At 38.6% G+C, this 15106-nt stretch overlaps 2 protein-coding genes and 1 pseudogene across 2 annotated transcripts; 2 read left to right on the top strand and 1 right to left on the bottom strand.

Moving 5' to 3' along the window:
- The first annotated feature begins 973 nt into the window (after positions 1 to 973).
- On the top strand, positions 974 to 1884 carry LOC109020876 (basic leucine zipper 43-like). The gene has a single exon (XM_019003401.2). It carries the CDS (start codon positions 1144 to 1146, stop codon positions 1732 to 1734), a length of 591 nt encoding a protein of 196 aa, XP_018858946.1. The 5' UTR covers positions 974 to 1143; the 3' UTR covers positions 1735 to 1884.
- A 1891-nt stretch (positions 1885 to 3775) lies between these two features.
- On the top strand, positions 3776 to 5985 carry LOC109020877 (annotated as a pseudogene).
- Positions 5986 to 13433: 7448 nt separating this feature from the next.
- On the bottom strand, positions 13434 to 13985 carry LOC109010087 (protein SOB FIVE-LIKE 3-like). The gene has a single exon (XM_018990801.2). It carries the CDS (start codon positions 13874 to 13876, stop codon positions 13490 to 13492), a length of 387 nt encoding a protein of 128 aa, XP_018846346.1. The 5' UTR covers positions 13877 to 13985; the 3' UTR covers positions 13434 to 13489.
- Positions 13986 to 15106: the final 1121 nt, after the last annotated feature.

The following is a 15106-nucleotide window of genomic DNA, read 5'->3' as shown; positions in this document are numbered from 1 at the left end:
AATTTGACAAAAAAAAAAATACAGGGCATTAATATTGGTCTTTCGTTTTTTCATCATATGTTACCCATTCCTGCAAGAAAGAACAACTGTGGGGCTCACAATGAACTTGCTTAACATTAATTTATGGCAATTTCTATACAACTACAACACTCATTAGCAGCCCTCCTTCGACTATGATTAGTACCTAAGTATGAGAGAGAGAGAGAGAGAGAGGAAATCAAGGTGATCAAGTCCTTTGATTATGGATTACAGAGCCTCATAGAAGTGGTGGATGAGTCATCAAACCCATATAATAATATTTCGTAGTTACGGATATAGCACAGATGACAGAGCTTGCCATTCCCCCAACATCCTCCTTCAATTCCTCACTTGTCACGTAGACCTATTGGCTGTGAGTTGAAGTGTTAAAAAAACCATGCATGTTATGTGTATTTTTCTAAAATATGTGTCATGATCAGTTATACTTATTGATATAACACATTTCGAATGGTTTTATATATCGATTACTTAAACAGAAAGTGACTTAAAATCCGTCTAACTGAAGATGACAAAATATAAGATGAATCACAACATATTTCTATTCTAGATATTTGATCTCTTGAACTACATTTCTCTCCTCTCCTGCCCTAGCTTGCTTTATTTTGCAAAACATTCTCTCAGCAGAATAATTGTACTCCCCACAATAAAACTGCTTGTTTCTCTCTCTGATGCAAGCACATCTTTGATCTCAAAATGATTATCCACAATTACAATCGAAGTCCCTTAATTTGTTTTTATATTGGCGTCATGGAAAGCATGGTACATGTAACCACTAACATGACATATGGATCATTGCAGAGGATCATGCATACTGCATACATCAATGTAATGCCACTATTCTTTTATCGATGCCACATGATCAATGTAAATGCCTCGTGAAAGGATGATCATGGCCTGCATGATATTGCAATGGTCTGAGATTTAAGAAACTTCCCACACAGTAGCTCAGAGTGGGGGCCAATATTCCGTCCTATAAAACGCAGGCTCTCCTCACGCTTTCCTTCGGCCCCTTTTAAGATTGCAAAACAATATCTTCTTCACCTTCCCCTCCAAATAGACCCTGCAATTTTTTTGTTTTTTTGTTTTTAAACAAGGTTCTTAGCCATGCAGCCTTGTGAGGTTTCAGCCCTCCATTATCTAGCCTCTTCAAACCCAACTCCATACCCACCTCACTTCAGCATGTCTCAGAGTTGCACGCCTGCAGTACTTCAACTTAACCAATTCCCTAGCCCATTATACAATTTCCAGTTCCCTCAAGCTCAAGAATTCAATCCACAATCATCTTCTTTCAGCAGTAATTCAACTTCTGATGAAGCTGATGAGCAACAACTGAGTCTTATCAACGAGAGGAAACAGAGAAGGATGATATCTAATAGAGAGTCAGCGCGCCGTTCACGCATGCGCAAGCAGAAGCACCTAGACGAGCTCTGGTCGCAGGTGGTTTGGCTCCGGACTGAAAACCATCAGCTCCTAGACAAGCTGAATCATATCTCCGAGTGCCAGGACCGGGTGCTTCAAGAAAATGCTCGGCTCAAAGAGGAAACTTCAGGACTTAGACAAATGCTCACTGACATGGAACTCAAAACCTCTTTCCCTACTATGAGAGACCTGGAAGATGTTCCCTGCAACACAACTTACCTCAGAGCTGAGTCCTCGAACCAGTACATCTCAAGTTCTATGGATCTGCTTGGTTAATTAAGATGGATGAGAAGTTTTACTATTATCCTCTTTCTCGTTTTGGTTCTTCTGTTAAATTTGTATGGAAGTTAACCAGTTTTGCCTTTCAATTAAGCCATACAGATCGCCCAAAATTTGCAATAACATGTTTTGAGCATTTTAATTGAGTCTCATATTGGTCGTCCGAGCTTCTTTACAAATTTAAACAGACTTGAATCTTGTTTTCCATCAACATATAAAAAATTAAAGCTGCTCATAGAGCTAAAAACCTGAGCATAATATTGCCTGCGGCTGCAGTAGTTTGCACACCTGTTTGGAAACCAAGCAGAGATGTTAACATGATACTTTCCTAGAAATTATTTCAAGAAACATCGAAGATGGACTGATGATGATCATCTGAAACTGGAACCATTAAAGATGGATATGCAGCTAGCATGTGAAAAGCATTTGAGTAGAACTAAACAAATTCCACGCATTGTTGTAGAAAAAATATGGCATTAATTTTGTCGGTGTACGAGAGAGGAACCACTGGCTTTTGGTGTTGGGGAAGTTGGACATGACAGAGAAATAAAGGTGGTGGAGTGGGTGTTGGTAAATAAAACAAAAATTACTATAAAATGAAAAATATTTTGGAAAAACTATCCACTCAAGTCCCAATACTGTTTGGTACTTTTTATTTATTTATTTTTAATATAGCAATCTTGTTCATTGCAGATCCCTATCATTTCTGATGTTGTAGTACATTTCAAAATTTGTGTGAAATGTTAAAAGGAGATGTCAGGGTAGAACAAAGATGATTAGCCTGATACAATCATGCGAGTGTAGTGCATAACAAGATGCTTTAAAGATGTTGTCATGGTAGTTTGGCTGCATAACAAGATGCTTTAAGATGAGCAGAATCAAGGATTAATAGTAGAGAGATGTAAGGTTATGTCATGTCCACTGAGTAAGAATGTAAGTGGGAGATGTTAGATATTGGGTCTTAACCAGGCTCGATGACCCCAGCCTTGCTTAAGGGACGTTGACTTGAGCACCCTGACATTTCTTGCTGATGACTGGAGTTAATTGTCTGATAGTGGCATAGTGCATTTCGCATTCTTGTCTCATCAGGGGATGAACAGATTCACGAGACTACACATCAAAATCTCTCTCTCTCTCTCTCTCTCTCTCTCTCTCTTTGTGGGTTAGTTTTTGGTGATTGCGAAGGGGTATATACTATATAACCCAAAACCAACTCACTTCTGTAGATCTTCTGTTTATGCTAATTTTCTGGAAATTTTTAACATAAACAAAGTAGAATCAGTAAAGTTCAGCTAGCTGAAGTTATTACTACGGCACAATAATTAATTACATTGTTACAGTCAGTGAATAAGGATTTCACAAATCGATATTTTGTAAAAAACTGGAGGCTTCTGAAAACTGATTCGTGAAATATCAACAGTCCGACTAATGTGTCCATTTCCATCCAATCAAAGCTCGAGTGGAAATAAACAAATATAGCCCATTAGAGAAGTTGAAGGAAATAAACAATATCAACAATCAGCTTGCTTTATGTGGTTTTTGTTGGAAGACTCCGTTATTGGTTACTTGTGTAAACTTGTGGCGTTTTATTTTTCATGAATTTTGATCATTTAAAGCTTTGAACATTAAAGCATCCCAACATTTTTTGGGAATCACATTCTGCAGTACCAATGAAGTACCATCGTTTCTTAAATTTGTATCCTAAACAGCCAAAACTACTCATTTGCACCCTAAACTTCCAAATTGCACTACAATTAAGAACATAGAGAATAGGACACATGGCATTACATTACGCCATTACGGTCAAATTTTGACCAAGGGTGTAAATTCCCAACATATGGCGTTCAAACTTTAGAGTTTAAATTGTCAGTTTGGGTAGTTTATGCAAATTGAAAGAAGTATGGTAGTTTAGAGTGCAAAATGTAATATCTCTTTTCCGTAAAAAATCTCTAAGGCTTTTGGATCAGTACCTTTTGTTTAAACGACAGCGTTTGGCTTTTGTCTCATTGATAACATTGAATGCTGGGCAGGAGAAAATATGGTTGCATCTTCCAAGCCTACAAGAATAGGCCTTGTTGGTCTGGCCGTCATGGGCCAAAATCTGGCTCTCAACATTGCTGAAAAAGGCTTTCCAATTTCTATGTACAATCTAACTACATCAAAAGTTGATGAGACTGTTGAGCGAACTAAAAGGGAAGGAGATCTTCCTCTATTTGGTTTCCATGATCTTGAATCTTTTGTGCACTCAATTTAGAAACCCAGTATCATTATTATGCTAGTAAAGGATGGGTCACCTGTTGACCAAAGCATAAAGACTCTCTCTGCTCACCTGGGAAAGGTGATTATATAATTGATGGTGGTAATGAGTGGTATGAGATCACCGAGAGGAGAGAGAAAGTCATGGCTGAACTGGGTTTACTGTACCTCAGAATGAGAGTTTCAGGTGGTGAGGAAGGTGCTTGACATGGACCGTCTTTCATGCCTAGAGGGTCCTTCGAGACTTACAAGTACATTGAAGACATTCTTCTTAAAGTGGTAGCTCAAGTTCCAGACAGTGGCCCATGTGTGACTTACATTGGAAAAGGTGGATCTGAAAATTTTGTAAAGATGATTCATAATGGAATTGAATATGGTGATATGGACCTGATTGCAGAGGCTTATGATGTACTGAAATCTGTTGGAAAGTTGTCAAATGAAGAACCACAGAGTGCTTTCTCAAATTGGAACGAGGGGGGACTTCTGAGCTTCTTGATTGAAATAACTGCAGATATATTTTGGAATCAAGGATGATAAGGGTGAGGGATATGTTGATATTTTTTAAAAATAATTATTAGGATTTATGAGATTTATTGCTTTAACGGTTTTAAACTTGCTTTTATTCTCTTGATTTGCCAGTAGCGGAACGGAGAGAGTTAAGTGATCATACCGTTTTGGTTTTCAAGAAGCTTTATTGCTTCAATGGTTTCTTCAACGTTTCTTAAACGGGCTTGTAGCTGTTAATATTGGTTTATTTAGTAAATGTTATTTCCGTTTACGTCCTTTAAGTTTTGGGTCACTTTTTTGTCTAATACACTTTATATATATACATATATATGTATATATTTGAGTAGTTTTACGGAGTGTATGTGTGTGTGGAATATTTGACAAAAAGTGTGATAAACAAAAATATACTTAGTGAGTATATATTTTTGAGAGATTTTTCAGATAAAAGAAAGGTGTTCTTTTGAGAGGAGCTTTGGGCTCAACCGCTTGTGCAGAGTTGGTTCGGGCTATACGACGATCAGTTGAGCTGTTGTATCCTGGAGGAGTCAAGTCAAGAAGATTTCTACTGCACCGGTTAATTTGAGACTTTGTACACCGCAGAGGGCTTGAATCTCCTTAAAGAGAGCGATATTTCCGTGCCTCAGTCCAAACTGACTTCGTCTTAATTTTTATTTTAATTGTAATTTTTATTATATTATTGTATATTTCACCAACAGGATATTTGGTTGACAAGGTGCTGGACAAAACCGGCTTGAAGGGTATTGCCCAATGGACTGTACAACAAGCTGCTGATCTCTTAGTTGAAGCTCCCACAATTGCATCCTCTTTGGAGGTAAGGTTCCTTAGTGGGTTAAAGGAAGAAAGGGTTGAAGCTGCTAAAGTCTTCAAATCAGATGGATTCGGTGATATCTTGCCTGACCAAGTAGTAGACAGGAAGAAGTTGATTGATGATGTAAGGAAAGCTCTTTATGCATCCAAGATATGTAGTTATGCAAAGGGGATGAATCTCATCATGCAAAGAGTATCGAGAAGGGGTGGGACCTGAAGTTGGGGGAATTGGCTAGGATTTGGAAGGGGTGCTGCATCATCCGAGCATTCCTGGACAGAATTAAGAAGGCATATGATAGGAACCCTGATCTGGCGAACCTTCTCCTGGATCCAGAGTTTGCAAAGGAAATCATTGAGAGGCAGTCCACTTAGCGAAGAGTGGTTTGCCTTGCTATCAACTTAGGTATTAGCACCCCGGGTATGTCCTCTAGTCTAGCTTATTTTGACTTTTATAGAGAGGACAGATTGCCAGCTAACCTGGTTCAAGCTCAATGAGACTATTTTGGTGCCCATACATATGAAAGGATTGATGTGGAGGGATCTTTCCATACTGAATGGTTCAAGCTCGCCAAACAGTCCCAAGAGTTGAGTTTTGGTGATATTCTGCTTAGTCAGAACTCAAAATAGTCTCAATAATTTCTGCTCCAGACTCTGCTGGGCAAACCTGACACCAACTCTATATTCCTTTACACCAGTGTGAATGAATTTGCTAGATGGTTGCCTAGCTTAATAAATCAGAGGAAGGCACTGTATAACTGCTGTGTCTCTTGCGTCTTACGATAAAAGTACCTTAAGTAATAGGGTAGCTGTATGGAAGGGCATAGAAATGTTCCTTTCTCATTTATTTGAAATATGTTTAAGAAAAAATTACTCTTCACAATCCTAACAGGTGTAAAAGTACATATTTTTTTTTTCCAAATAGCAACCTTCATCCAAGCCTGAGCAAGAAAAAAATAGACTGCATGGCACAATCTTGACAGTTGGATCTTAAAACCAGAAGCTATTTGACAATCGGTGATAACTAGAATGTTTAATGTGTAAAGTTTGGTAGCTTAGGATGCAAGCAAAGAGTACGCCCCGTTTGGATGTTGAGATAGTTTATCTCATTCCATCTCAACTCATCTTAACGTTCAAACACCAATCAAATTGGAGAGTGAAAAATGTGTCTTTCCCATATCTTGATTGTTCCTTAACTTGGTTTTAATTCAGGATTCTTCAACACATCTGTCGTATCTTGCAATCCAAGTCCAGTTATAATTACATGTACGTTGATGCAATATGCATCAATCATAACGTTTTGTTTGCATTGTACTGTATTATTTTTTTTTTCTAATTTTTCATTCAAATTTCCCTCTGTTGGTATTGTGCTAAAAAGTTTTGAATGCTTACTATAAAAATAAAAAATAAAAAATAAAAAATAAAAAATAAAGAAAGAAAGAGTTTTGTACCTCTCAAGAAGCACCTATTTTTACCCCCATCCAGAATGATCAGGAAACTATCAAATAAAAGATTAAATTAAAAAAAAAAAGGTAACTTCTCGATGATGATTTCAATAACAAAATTGATTTTTTTTTTTTTTTTTAGTTCTATTGGCATTGTAATGCACAAAAGGGCAGACGAGCCTTTTGATCAAACTTCAGAGAAAGCATACATCATAGATGTTATAAAGCCATATGATCTGATTGCATAAGCAGATGAGAGCTTTACCACGGAGTTGATCAGACTTTGGAGAAGGCAAGAAATCCATAAATCTGAAACCTAATTTTTTGACCTATTTCTTCAGTCATTTCGATCTTCTTCAGACGTTGTGCGTTTCACATCAAAAGTAGTCTGCCGTTTCTTTTTCATTTTGAGCTATATGTTGGGAGTGGAATACAACTTTTTCAGATGAACTGTTCTATCAAGTATTTCTAGCAATGTGGATACTCATGTACAGCATGTACTTTGTGAAAGAATTGGAATAACTCTGATTTTACTTACCAGATACGTACGTGACTTCATCTATATATAAGTGAGTTGGTTACAAGAGATAAGAGTGAGGTGGTTACAAGAGATAAGAGAGATATCTATGTTCGGTACAACAGATTCAATTTACAAGATATTTGAAATATAAACAGCAGAGTTGATAAGAAGCCGCAACGTACGCAATCGTAAACCGTAACAGCAGCGTCTTCACTTCTTCTACTGCTGTCTTCAGCGTCTTCAGCATTTGGTTTGGTTTGAATAAGATTTACAAGATATTTGAAATATAAACAGCAGTGATAAGAAGCCGCAACGTACGCAATCGTAAACCGTAACAGCATCATCTTCAACTTCTTCTGCTGCTGTCTTCAACGTCTTCAGCATTTGATTTAGTTTGAATATTATGATCCTTATCCTTATCATTCCCCCGCAAACTAGCAGGGAGATTAAACACTGAGAGTTTGTCCCTGAGAAAGCAGAACCGATCAGCCGTATGTCCCTTAGTGAAAATATCTGCAGGTTGCAAGGAAGAAGGAACGTGCTGTAAGATGATGTCTCGGTTTGCCACCTTTTCTCGGACAAAGTGGTAATCCACTTCAATATGCTTAGATCTTGCATGGAAAATTGGATTGGAGGCAAGAGCTAAAGCACTGACATTATCACACCAAACAATAGGAGCAGAGTCAAGTGAAATTTGCAGCTCACACAAGAGCATGCGCAGCCAATATACCTCAGCCGTGACAAGGGCTAAGCACCGGTATTCCGCCTCTGTACTAGATTTGGACACTACAGGTTGTTTCTTGGCTGACCAAGAGATGAGATTAGGACCCACATAAACACCATAGCCACACGTTGATCGTCTATCATCAGGATCACCCGCCCAATCGGAGTCGCAGTAGGCATTAATAGAAAAGGAACCCGGTTTGTAGAAGAGACCATAATCGAGCGTATGTTTCAAATATCGGAGCACTCGTTTAGCTGCTGTCCAATGAGTACAAGTGGGAGCTTGCATGTGTTGACAGAGCTGATTCACTGAGTATGCAATGTCGGGGCGTGTGAGAGTAACATACTGCAAAGCACCTACCGTTTGCCTATATTCAGATGGATCCGGAAGAAGATCTCCATCAAATTTAGACAATTTGGAACCCGAAACACAAGGAGCTCGATATGGTCGAATACCCAGAAGTTTGACACGATTTAATAAATCAATGATATACCTTGTTTGACGAAGATGCAAACCGGAGGAGTTGCGGGTAGCTTCAATACCCAGAAAATATGTCAACTGGCCAAGATCCTTCATAGCAAACTCAAGTTGCAAGTTAGAAATAAGAGATGTAATGAAGTGTCGATCATTGGAGGTGACAAGTATATCATCCACATATACTAATAAAAATACATGAACCGAGTCTTGGTGATAAGTGAATAAAGATGGATCAACTTGTGAACTGTGAAAACCAAGAGATAACAGAGCAGTTGATAAGCGATTAAACCAAGCTCGAGGAGCTTGCTTTAAGCCATAAAGAGATTTATGAAGCTTACATACAAACTGGGGGTGCACAGGATCCTCAAAACCTTTCGGTTGTGTCATATAAACCTCTTCTTCTAAAATTCCATGAAGAAAAGCGTTCGAAACATCTAGTTGCCGAATATCCCAATTGAAGGAGACCGCAATCGCAAGAACCATACGAACAGTAGAAGGTTTTATAACAGGGCTGAACGTGTCATGAAAGTCAATACCACTGCGCTGGAGATAACCAACAGCAACTAATCTTGCCTTGTGACGGTCGATGCTACCATCGGGTTTACGCTTAAGCTTAAATACCCATTTGCAAGGAACCACATTTTTACCAAGAGGGCGAGGGCATAAGGACCATGTTTCATTCTTCAATAACGCTTGAAATTCACTATCCATTGCCGCATGCCACTCAGGTATAGAGGCTGCTTGAGTATAGTTACGAGGCTCAGACAAGACCATACCTGCATGCAAAGCTTGAAGAGGGTGACGAGTGGAGTAGTGGAGGTGAAAGTCAGGAAAACTGCGGGGCTTAGAGTGTCCAGTCTGTGATCTAGTAAGCATACGAGAAGAAGAAATAGGAACAGGAAGTGGTCTGTCTAGGCTATCGGAAGGTGCGACGTCGTGGGAGGCAGGCGGAGAATAAACCGAAGATGTAATGGAAGGTGAGATTGCATGGGAAGCAGGGGAAAAAGGCGTCGAAGGGATAATGGAAGAGGGAGAGTCTAAGGAAGACTCGGGTTGACCAGTAGTAAGAGCTGGTGTGTGGAGAAACGGTGCAGGGGAGGTGTTATCGGGAGGAATAAAAATAGGTAGTGAAACTGGGTTAGAGGAAGAAACAGGGGAAAAATGAAAATTATGAGAAGGCGGGGATAGAAACAGAGTATGTGACGTACCTGAGGAGTCCAAGCAATTGTCAGAGCCAGGGAAAATGGATTGTTCACGAGCGGGAAAAATTCCTTCGTCAAAGATCACATTCCGAGAAATGTATACACGCCTGGAGGATGGATCAAAACACCGAAAACCTTTGTGATTAGAGCAATAACCTATGAAAATGCAGGGCATGCTACGGTAAGACAGTTTATCAAGTGTGTAAGGACGAAGATATGGGAAACATCGACAACCAAAAGATCGAAAATAGGAAAAATCAGGAGAACGTTGAAAGAGACGTTCATAGGGTGATGAAAAATCAAGAACCTTGGTTGGTAATCGATTAATGATGAAAATAGAAGTGAGAAAAGCATCGACCCAAAAAGTCTTAGGTAAGCCGGATTGGGCGAGAAGAGTGAGTCCCATCTCCATAATATGACGATGTTTCCTTTCGGCGAGACCATTTTGTTGGGACGTATGAGGACAAGAAAGACGATGAAAAATTCCATTGGTAGTTAAAAATTGCTTAAAAATGGTAGAACAATATTCACCGCCATTATCACTTTGAAATTGTTTAATGGTGTAATTAAATTGTTTTTCCACTAAAAGCTTGAATTTAACAAACGTAGAATAAACATCGGATTTCTTTGAAATAGGAAAAAGCCAACAGAAACGAGTATAGTCGTCAATAAAAATTACATAATACCGACAACCACTTAAAGATGGAATGGAAGTAGTCCAAACATCAGAATGAATTATTTGTAAGGGAGTTGTGGACTCTCTTAAAGAATCCGAAAATGGCAATTGTTTAGATTTGCCAAGTTGACAAGACACACAAATGGTCTGTTTATTTATGGAATCATTAACTGGAAGAGAAAATTTAGAAATGACACGATGTAGGACTTTTGCAGAAGGATGTCCCAAACGACAATGCCAAGTGGAAGAAGAAGCCTTGACGCCAACAGTCATGGTGAGAGCATGAAATTTGGAGGAAGAGAGTTGACGAAGGTTGATCGGGTACAATCCATTAGCACTTGGCCCCGTCAGAAGCGTGTCCCCCGTCAGGATGTCCTTCACAGAAAAATTAGAACCAGTTAGCTCAAAGAGAACATTATTATCTTTGCAAAATTTATTAATAGATAAGAGATGAGCCGAAGCATGAGGACAATAAGCAACGTTAGATAAGGTGAGAGTGGAAGAAGGAGTTTGAATGGAAGCAGTGCCAGTACGAGATATGGTCAAACCTGTCCCGTTACCTACGCCCACGGAATCATCACCTTCATAAGGTTGAGAGGTTGCAAGATTAGCAAGATCGGAGGTCACATGAACGTTAGCACCGCTGTCAGCATACCATTGATGTTGATTAAGATAAGTGGTATTGGCCTCAGCAACCATAGCAGCTAAATCAGTTGGAGGATGTCGTCCCTGAAATGAGTAGTTCATCCGATTAAAACAGTCCAGTGCTTGATGTCCATCTCGTTTGCAAATCTGACATGGAGACCGAGAACGAGAGGCAGACGTAGCAGGTGGTGCAGAGGACGGTAGATGAGGTAATGGTTGTCGAAATTGGGAAGGAGCAGGACCCGATCCTTTTGACGTCCCAGAAAAACGAGACTTGTTGGTGTTAGTGCGAGAACCTGATTTTGAACCAGGTTTATGCGAAAAGAAAGCATAGGACCCTGCCTCTGGTTGAATAGTTTGACTATGAAATTTTTGCATAAGATCATAGTTCAGCAACTCTGCATGGAAGTCTGAGAATGGCATAGATTTCTCCTTAGCAAGGAGCATATATGTCGTCACAAAGGAGTGAAAAGAGGAGTTGAGACCATTGAGAACAGAAAGAATTAAATCAGAGTCATCAATCGGTTTCCCGACGGCAGATAATTCATCAGCAAGAGATTTAACTTCATCCAAAAAATTTTGACAAGGCATGGAGCCTTGCTGTAAAGACTGTAACTTTCTCTTTATAAGAGAAATACGAGATGTGGAGGGCGCAGCAAAACGTGCGCCTAGGGCTTGCCAAGCAAGCCGAGAGGTCTCAAGACCATAAATGGTGGAAACCACCGCAGGAGATAGAGAAGAGACAATCCAGCCAAGTACCGTTTGATCCTTATACTGCCAGACTACATAAGCAGGATTAGAAATACCTTGGGTCTTATGTTCAGCGCTGGCAAATTGGGGAGGGCTGGGTTCCGAACCATCAACTATGCCCATGAGACCATAGCTTCGAAACAGAGGAAGTAACTGAGCACTCCATGCAAGAAAATTAGTTCCATCAAGTTTGATGGAGATAACTGGAGTTGGAAGATGAAATGCAGCGGAAGAGGAGAAAGAGTCTGTAGAGGTAGCCATAGGATCGACAAAAGCGTTAGCTATTAAAAAGTCTGATACCATGAAAGAATTGGAATAACTCTGGTTTTACTTACCAGATACGTACGTGACTTCATCTATATATAAGTGAGTTGGTTACAAGAGATAAGAGTGAGGTGGTTACAAGAGATAAGAGAGATATCTATGTTCGGTACAACAGATTCAATTTACAAGATATTTGAAATATAAACAGCAGAGTTGATAAGAAGCCGCAACGTACGCAATCGTAAACCGTAACAGCAGCGTCTTCACTTCTTCTACTGCTGTCTTCAGCGTCTTCAGCATTTGGTTTGGTTTGAATAAGATTTACAAGATATTTGAAATATAAACAGCAGTGATAAGAAGCCGCAACGTACGCAATCGTAAACCGTAACAGCATCATCTTCAACTTCTTCTGCTGCTGTCTTCAACGTCTTCAGCATTTGATTTAGTTTGAATATTATGATCCTTATCCTTATCATTCCCCCGCAAACTAGCAGGGAGATTAAACACTGAGAGTGGAAGCATAGGACCCTGCCTCTGGTTGAATAGTTTGACTATGAAATTTTTGCATAAGATCATAGTTCAGCAACTCTGCATTGCCCTTGCACCCCTTGCTTTGTGTCACTGCAAATGCTTCTTCTGCTTCTCGTAGTTGGCATTTGTCTTTGTGTATATATCTTTCCTCTTTCCAGCACAACATACCCTGTTGGTTCATAGCTTAATACCCTTACATGATACATCTCAACAAATTAACATACATACACATGGGTGCACGATGCAGCATCATTGGAAACTTTTGCTAGAGAATTGTTATCTTTTTTGTGAATTGATTCGGATATATATTATATATTCAGCTCAATCGACACCAACATTCAATGAACCACTTTGTATTTTTAGTTTTTTTTTTTCAGCACTGCCAACATATAACATATATACATGCTTTGTTTTGTTCATATACTGCCACAGTAAACAAATGGCAATAGTATCAACAACTTTGTGCACCAAAACATTATTATTTTCGTTCAACTCGATTGGAAATTTGGAAATCCTTATTCCAGCCAACTCATTCGAACACCAACAATAATTCTAGATACTACAACATGCATGTTGTAGTACAGATCACCTCCAACCTGATCTTATTTACTGAGGAAAATGAAGTAATTTTTCTTGCACTGAGGAAAATCGTAGCCTAAGCTGACGTACAATCGCTAGAAAATGAGTAGTTTTTTTGGTGCATATGTTCTTTCGTTTGTTTACATGCTCGCTCGTCTCACCAGTATTTACGTTGATGATTCATACTGCAAGAATGAAGATAAGAACTGACTAAAACAGCCGAAAAAAAAAAAAGGAAACAAAACAGATACAAAGAAATCATAGCAATACAGTTCCATTCTCAGTAAACCTTACACTACTCGGGAGCAAAACTAAGAGCAGCAACATTGTCATCAACGCCATTTTTCAATATTACTTTTTAGTACTACTTCCAACACGTTTCTTCGCCTGCTTTTCTGCATCCTTGCCTGAAGAAAACATGCAGTTTTCATTATAACTCTTGTCTGGTTTAGAACGAGATGTGCCATGACTACCTTGACCGGGAGAATGGGTATGGCGACTATAACTTGGAACAGACGAAGCATCAGAAGTCAAAGAATCATCACTGTCATAATCTTCTTTTTTCTTGACATACTTCCGGTTCATTCTGATTTGACGCTTGTCATGATGATCACCATCATGATTATCACTGCGTTCAGCATCTTCTTCTTCCATACAAGGGGAGGCAATGTACATTGTCCACCCAGATTCACTGCTGCTAGTACGTCCTGCACCCAAAAGGTCTTTGTAGGACTCCATTATTGAGGAAATTAAGGAAGAGGTGGAAGAAATTAATGGTCTTGATATAGACAATCAAGATGCTAGAGAGAAGGGAGGATGAGAGAGAGAGAGGGTCACATGTGTCACAGTTCCATAGTGAGACCTTAAACCTGCCCAAGTGAACTCAACCAGCAGACTACATCCGTCTCCTTATATACACACACACACGCAATGGCGTCACATAATCTTAATAGACGTCGTATTAAATATAGATGATATTTAATTAATTAATTTAATGTGATCTAAATATAGATGATATTTATTAAATTTAAAGATAAAAAGGTATTTGACTAATCTAATACTAATGCACAAGTTCCACATGTTGGCGGAATTCTTCGTATGTTTTCCCCAGTTGCCACTCGATCGATCTCCTTTTGATGGAAGCTGTGGTGAACCGAAAGTTCCGACTCTTAAAAACAAGACACAAAGGGGATGGACATTGGAGAAGCTAGCTGGCTCTTGCCTGCTCAAAGCTCGATTAAAATATTTCTTCTCTGACCACTTGATAGGTACTGTAAAGCATTCAAACATGAGGGGCTAATGTTTTTCCTGCGGCTAATCATTTTGGCTATTTAGACCCGGAAAAGTTAAAAAAAACAACAAATCAAAGGAAAATATATCTTTTGGTGATCCTTGTCGGAGGGATGAAGGCTTGCTTGCTTGCTGTGAAAGCTTATCCTTGCAGTATAAGATTTTAAACATTTTTCCCATTTTAAACATTCTTTCTTTTTCTACTCATCATTTTAGGTAAGATTTTATAATCTTTTATTTGATTAAATGATATAAAATTAAACTATTTCATCTCATCTCGTAATATATAATTATTATAATTTTTTTAATTTTTATATAAAATATAATAAATAATTTAATTTTTTTAAATCAAAAAATAAAAATTATATTATAATAATATTTTATTTATTTTTTACTTGAAAGATCTCATCTCAGCGATTACGATATCACTTAAATTTAAAAATGATGTCTGCATGATCTACCACAATCGTAGGCCGGTTATTCTACTAAAAACAGGTCGGTCAGCCGCAAAATGCGCTGCGTTGCCTGCAATAGTTTCATGCATGCATTAATAATTATCTAAAACTAATTCTACTCTAAACAGTGTAAAATGCAATAATATTTTTATAATTTTTACTCTTCAAGAATGACAATTTCTCTATCTCAAAAATAATAATAATAATAATAATTGTTGAAAAT

This window comes from Juglans regia, chromosome 10, assembly GCF_001411555.2.
Source record: "Juglans regia cultivar Chandler chromosome 10, Walnut 2.0, whole genome shotgun sequence".
Classification (NCBI taxonomy): Eukaryota; Viridiplantae; Streptophyta; class Magnoliopsida; order Fagales; family Juglandaceae; genus Juglans; species Juglans regia.
Note: the sequence above shows the minus strand (reverse complement) of the source record. Positions and strands in the feature narration are given on the sequence as shown.

What these genes read in the sequence shown, in the direction of transcription:
- LOC109020876 (XM_019003401.2), top strand. Translation starts at nt 1,144, where the DNA reads ATGCAGCCTTGTGAGGTTTCAGCCCTCCATTATCTAGCCTCTTCAAAC.
- LOC109010087 (XM_018990801.2), bottom strand. Translation starts at nt 13,876, where the DNA reads ATGGAGTCCTACAAAGACCTTTTGGGTGCAGGACGTACTAGCAGCAGT.